At 43.5% G+C, this 7,166-nt stretch overlaps 1 protein-coding gene across 1 annotated transcript; it reads right to left on the bottom strand.

Moving 5' to 3' along the window:
- Positions 1–2,356: 2,356 nt before the first annotated feature.
- Positions 2,357–6,193, bottom strand: LOC115142272 (E3 ubiquitin-protein ligase RNF26-like). The gene has a single exon (XM_065000184.1). It carries the CDS (start codon positions 5,597–5,599, stop codon positions 4,244–4,246), a length of 1,356 nt encoding a protein of 451 aa, XP_064856256.1. The 5' UTR covers positions 5,600–6,193; the 3' UTR covers positions 2,357–4,243.
- Positions 6,194–7,166: the final 973 nt, after the last annotated feature.

The raw sequence follows: 7,166 nt of genomic DNA, 5'->3' as shown, positions 1-7,166 counted from the left end.
CACATTACTCTCACAATTCGTACCCTTTGACAGATTTGAACTTTAACACAATTATATGAATGTTATCAATCTCTATCAACTAATACTGAATGCATCTTTTTAACCTTAGATGTTTTAAGATCCTCAAATACTATGAACTTACTAATACTTTTCAATGTATAACAGACTATGAATATGTCCTTTAACCTGTCACATTAGCATAATGGCTACATTTATACTGCCTTCAGAAAGTATTCAGACCGCTTCACTTTTTCCACATTTTGTTATGTTACAGCCTTATTCTAAAATGGATTAAATACTTTTCAATCTACAAACAATATCCCATAATGACAGTGCAAAAACAGGTTTCTTTATGCAAATGTATATATGTATATATGTAAATATTACATTTACATAAGTGTTCAGACGCTTTACTCAGTACTTTGTTGAAGCACCTTTGGCAGAAATTACAGCCTCATGTCTTTTTGGATATGAGGCAACAAGCATGGCACACTTGTATTTGGGGAGTTTCTCCCATTCTTCTCTACAGATCCTTTCAAGCTCTGCCAGGTTGGATGGGGAGCGTCGCTGCACAGCTATTTTCAGGTCTCTCCAGAGGTGTTTGATTGGGTTCAAGTCCGTGCTCTGGCTGGGCCACTCAAGGACATTCAGAGACTTTCCCAAAGCCACTCCTGCGTTGTCTTGGCTGTGTGCATAGGGTCATTGTCCTGTTGGAAGGTGAACCTTCGCCCCAGTCTGAGGTCCTGAGCACTCTGGAGCAGGTTTCATCAAGGATCTCTCTGTACATCTTTCCCTCAATCCTGACTAGTCTCCCAGTACCTGCTGCTGAAAAACATCTCCACAGCATAATGTTGCCACCACCACGCGTCACCGTAGGGATGGTGCCAGGTTTCCTCCAGACGTGACACTTGGCGTTCAGTTCAAAGATTTCGATCTTGGTTTCATCAGACCAGATAATCTTGTTTCTCATGGTCTGAGAGTCTTTAGGTGCCTTTTGGCAAACTCCAAGCAAGCTGTCATGTGCCGTTAAATTAGGAGTGGCTTCCATCTGGCCACTACCATAAAGCCCTGATTGATAAAGTGCTGCAGAGATGGGAAAACCTTCCAGAAGGACAACCATCTCCAGAGGAATTCTGGAGCTCTGTCAGAGTGACCATAAGGTTCTTGGTCACCTCCCTGACCAAAGCCCTTCCCCCCCGATTGCTCAGTTTTTCTGGGCGGCCAGCTCTAGGAAGAGTCTTGGGGGTAACAAACTTATTTCATTTAAGAATGATGGAGGGCCACTGTGTTCTACGGGACCTTCAATGCTGCAGACATTATTTTGGTACCCTTCCCCCCTTCGACCTCATGGCTTTGTTTTCGCTCTGACATGTACTGTCAACTGTGGGACATTATATAGACAGGTGTGTGCCTTTCCAAATCATGTCCAATTGACTTTACCACAGGTGGACTCCAATCAAGTTGTAGAAACATCTCAAGGATGATCAATGGAAACAGGATGCCCCTGAGCCCAATTTCAAGTCTCATTTCTGGACCCCAGGAAGAGTAGCTGCTGCTTTTGCAACAGCTAATGCCGATCCTAATAAAATACCAAATAGTAAAGAGACTGAATACTTATATAAGTAACTTATGTAACATTGTTTCATATATACATTTGCAAAACTGTCTAAAAACCTGTTTTCGCTTTGTATTGTGTGTAGATTGATGGGGGAAATGTTTTAATAAATCGATTTTAGAATAAGGCTGTAACGTAACAAAATGTGAAAGAAGTCCAGGAGTCTGAATACTTTCCGAATGCACTGTATATGGAATCTTCAACATCTCCATTCTACTTGGTTTTCACGAAAATCTAGCAGTTTAGTGAACTTCAGAGTGGTGGATCAATATAGAAATCTTGGCAATGGTGGCATAGCAATGGTAGGAAATATGGGTTTTAACTCAAAATGTATGTTGGAAACACTGTCCTATCATCACGGAATTTGACACAACATGTTACCAATGTCTAGTGCGTGTAATGCGAAACCCTTATTTGGGGATTCATTGGTCAAGAGGACCGGAATCAATTACACATTCAACATTGGTTTATCAACAAGGAAATAATAGCCTTGATTATGTCGCAGATAATAATAGCCTTGATTATCTCATATTATGATGAGCAAAATATCCTGTGAAACAGAACTGGCCGTGGTTCTCTTTCTGGTGGATTGTAAAATCAGGGCCTAGGTTTGCTCACACAAGCAGGTAAACCCAGTCTGTAACAAAAACACAGTCGATTGACTGCTCTGAACTGGAACGCGAAGTAAACAGTGAAAATACATAAAATAAATGGTTTTCCCACAATAGAAAAAGACAGAAAAACAGTACCAAGATATGTTTGTTTATTGTCTCACAGACATTTGTCATTCACATTAGTGAGTCTGGCCACATTCATAAACCTTTATAAAACAAAATACATGCTTACAATTAAGTCATTTAGCGGACTCTTATTCAGAGACTTACAGGAACAATAAGGGTTAAGTGCCTTGCTAAAAGGCACAGACATATTTTTCACCTAGTCAGCTCAGGATTCGAACCAGCTACCTTTCATGTCCCCCGGATACACAGGTCAGTCTTCCTAGATAAAATAAGCTGTGTGAATGGCCACATGTCTGTGATAAGAGTCCACTGTATCTGTAGATAGGAATGTCACGCAATGAATAAAGGCCTTTGGGGAAACCTGACAGGAAAAGAGGTCAACTCAGAATATAACCTAGGATTTACTCTGGACTCAAATATATGCCCATCTTTTTTCATAGATTAGTATCAATACAATGTCACGTCATAGACAATTCATGGGCCCAACTTTTTTCTCTCCAGATTTTTATCAAGATGTCACATCATAGACAATTGTTGGTTTCATAATTACTATAAAAATAAAGAAAAAATGGGGCTGTTAAGAAAATGCTAGGCTGCTTGAAAATAGTTGGTTTGGTACTAGATAAAAGGGATAAAGGGCAAAATTATTGAATGAGTGATTACAGAACCTGTTGAAATAACAGAAAAGACATTAGGAAATTATTGTAGGCTACACAATGTCAATGAGACTAAAACAACCACAGAAGGACATCAGTGTGGTTCACGTTCGAGGTTGTCTGTCACAATATTGAAGTCACTCCGTCATGTTTGACCCCCAAAAAATCTTACAGGCAGAGCCCATCCAAGATGTATTTATGAAACCTTGGTCCAAATAAAAGGCATATCAAATATGCCTTTTATTGTCACTTAAACGGGCCTTTCTCCAACACTTGCAAACTAATTCAATAACCATTTGCAGTTTGTGTAACATGGCATTTCACAGAGCTTTGATCAATACTTATTTTGAGCAAAGAAAAAAAAAAAGGAATTATGAAGCCATTACTGACTAATGGTGGTCATTTTGAACAGCATGTCAATGTTTGATCACAAGACAAAAACATTACAATAACTATAAAGGAGAATATACCTTGTGTGGAGCATAAATTAGGTAGCGTTCATATGTCAGCATAGTGGAAAGAACTGGCTTACACTACAGTGATCCAAATGATGGCATAATCATTAGAACAAAACAAACCTGTGTAATATGACAAGACATAGATCTGGTAAATAATTTCTCTTGACACTGATATTTTTTTAGACAACCATAGCTTATGAAATTAACCCCCGATCCCACAATAGAAAATTATTTCACACTTTTTACAGGTCCCTGAATATGAACTGCTTGGAACAATATTGGCTATTGACAAATTTCATTTGAGAGGTTGTCACCATTTAAATCTAAGCATAGGCTACAAAATGTGTTCTTACGATAACATGTCGTACTGTACTGACGCCTGCGTTTTAAACTTCCATTGAATGCGTTCAAACTGAACCTATGCTGAATAAAGGAAATGAACTGCTACACAGCAAACATTCCTTTAAGTTCACACACCACATACAGTTTGGAATGACCATGAAGTGTTCAGTAATATGAACAAGCAAGTATAAAAATAAATGTAGGCAAGCACTGCCATGGTTGTCTGAACAAAACACAGGCATCATTTAAGACATCAGCCATGGGTGACAAGCAACTCAAGCACAGTGGACTGGACATGGATAGCAGTGTGCCTGAGCTGCAACGTACTGCTAGTGTAGATGTAGCCTAAAGTCTCTGCACGTTCGAAACCTGAGATTCAACACGTTAACAATGCAGCGCTCTGGGCCACACGCCCCACCCTCGTTCGGTCCCTCACAGATACACATCCATGGTATTAAGGATCATATGGCGGCAGAGCGGACAGTTCTGCTGGTAGATGGGCTGGCGCAGCAATATGTTGGTACAGTCCCGACACAAACACAGGTGGCGGCAAGGCAGCAGCACCACTGTCTTAGTACTGTCCTGGCAGATTATGCACTTCTTCCTCTCTTCCTGCTCCTGGAGAAGAGTCAGTAGGCTGTCTTTTGGGGGACCCTTGGAACTGGTGCCCCCCTCCTCTGAGGAGAGGTTATGTTTCTGTATAGGCCTGTATGTGCCGCTAGAGCTGGGGAATGCTAGGTCCCACAGGTCATCCATTAGCTGGCGAGGCCGAGCAGCGTGTTCAGCGTGTGGTGCAGTGTCTCCTGCCCTACCGTCCGGAAGAGCCCTCTGCTCTCTGTCACTGGGTTCAGGTTGCCTGGTGTGGCCCTCACCCCTCACTCTGATGTTCCTGTAGACTGGTGTTATCGTTTGGTATAGGAGGCTGGCCTGCCGCTGAAGCCTTTGCCACACGCCCCTCCCCAGCATGCAGAGGCGATGGAGCACCCTCTGTAGGACCTGCAGGGTGGGGAAAGAGTTGAAGTAACCGACGGCGTGGCGGGCTCCAAGACGGGTCAGCTCAGGGTTCATGTAGATTGTGGCGGTGACAACAATGGCAGCCGTGAGAATGAGGCCATAAATGTTCAGGAGGAAGACGCTGACGAAAATGTGTCCGAGCAAGCCTAGGAAGTCCAGGGCTAGCCTGACGGGAGTCCAGAGTACGACTGAGGTGCCGACCAGGCTGCTGTAGAGGAAGGTGAAGAGTGTGAGGGTGAGCTCCATAGCCTTCTGCAGTGGGTAGGAGACCGCCTCCCACATGCTGACTACAACAGAGTAGACGTTCTGGGTCCCGATGAGCAGCAGGTTGACCACCGTGTTGACCAGGTAGAGCACCAGGCTGACTGCAATGCCACAGCCCTCCCACACCTGCTGCAGCAAACAGAGGCCACACAGCAGCCCACGGTGGAAGAGATCCCTGACATGCAAGAGAACATGTGAGGACAAGTAGCCCACCATTTTGAAACTCTCCAAAATACCTCCCAAGAGCTGCAGCCAGCGCCCTAACATGTTAACTGTCCCCTGGGCCAGAAGTGATACGCTGTCCATCATGGCAACCATGCAGAACACAGTGAAGTTCCAGCACTTCACCATTGAGTTGGTCAGTATCATGGGTAGCTTATTCACAAAGTTGATACATGCCGCCAGGAGCCGTATCACTGAATGGACTATTAAGAAATTTAGGTCCAGGAGGAAGAATATGAAATCGAAACATTTCCCAATAGTGCAAAAGACAAGGTTCACCAGACCCATGATACAGCTCTTACTCGAGTTGGTCCACTGTCTTGATCAATTAACTTTGTCTGGCCAGCAAAGGTTACATAGCTAGCTAGATAACGTTAGCTACTTCGTCCTCGGATGCGTTCACTTCTCCTTCGGTTCAATTAGCCAGTTTAGCTAGCTAGCATAACAAAGCTAGCTCTACTAGCTAACATAACTATCTGCCAAACACGTTGGTCGGGCACATTCCAGTTGCAATTTGAAATAACCAGCTGTGCAACCGCGTTTGTTTTGGCTAAAGGGCGAACATATGCACACACTGTAATCAGCGGATGTTTACTTTCAAACTTGAGCTGGCTATAGTAACTAGCTAGCTCTTCGGTTAGCCGATTAGCTAACAAACTGTTCTTCCTAAATAAATTCCCGTCTTGCGATCACAAAATGTTCCATCTCCTCATGCCCCGTCTTCAATAACGTATATCCTTGTGCAAAATCCACCATAATCCAATGCAAGATAAAGGAAGTTGACGACGAAAAGTCACAAAACAGACACGGGCTGTTACCTGTACGGTGGCCGCCATAATGGTTTCGGGTTGGTCACATGATCTTCTCCTCTAACGAATCACGTCCGCGAAGCGTGTTACTCTAAACTTCTTCTTCTTCTTCTTCTTCTTCTATGAGGTTTAACGGAAGTTGGCATCCAATATATTTTGCATTACCGCTACTTACTAGATTGGAGTACAACTCCCTTATACTTTCCTTTAATACAAATAAAAAAAGTTTTTAATTTTTAAAAATATATTTTTAAATACCTTACCATCTAACACTACACTCACAAAAAAATAACACCACCCTACTCCACTATTTAAATATATTTAGGGCCTCCCGGGTGGCGCAGTGGTCTAAGGCTGTGCCACCAGAGATACTGGATTCGAGCCCAGGCTCTGTCGCAGCTGGCCGCGACCGGGAGGTCCATGGGGCGACGCACAATTGGCCCGGCATCTTCCGGGTTAGGGAGGGTTTGGCCGGCAGGGATATTCTTGTCTCATCGCGCACTAGTGACTCATGTGGCGGGCCGGGTGCAGTGCACCCTGACCAGGTCGCCAGGTGTACAGTGTTTCCTCCGACACATTGGTGCGGCTGGCTTCTGGGTTGGATGTGCATTGTGTCAAGAAGCAGTGCGGCTAGGTTGGGTTGTGTTTCGGAGGATGCATGGTTCTCGACTTTTGCCTCCCCCGAGTCCGTACGGGAGTTGCAGCGATGAGACAAGACAGTAACTACTACCAATTGGATACCACGAAATTGGGGAGAAAAAAGGGGTAAAATATTTAAAAAACAAACAAACAAAAAATATATATATATTTAGTCCTACCTCATGCCAACAGCCTGAAAGGATGGGACATCACCACTTAACACACCCTGTAACTCTTCTGATGTCAAGTCTCGCACACCATTGCTATAAATGCTAAAAATCAATTCTTACTGAAACATATATCACTTGTTGGTCTATCCCTCTGTACTGGTACAGATCTACTGCTAAACACCACTCCTCTCAAGATCCCTCCCTTTTGACCCATCTTCCTCTACTTTCTTCACTGCC

The sequence above is a fragment of the Oncorhynchus nerka genome, linkage group LG14 (genome assembly GCF_034236695.1).
Source record: "Oncorhynchus nerka isolate Pitt River linkage group LG14, Oner_Uvic_2.0, whole genome shotgun sequence".
Taxonomy (NCBI): Eukaryota; Metazoa; Chordata; class Actinopteri; order Salmoniformes; family Salmonidae; genus Oncorhynchus; species Oncorhynchus nerka.
Note: the sequence above shows the minus strand (reverse complement) of the source record. Positions and strands in the feature narration are given on the sequence as shown.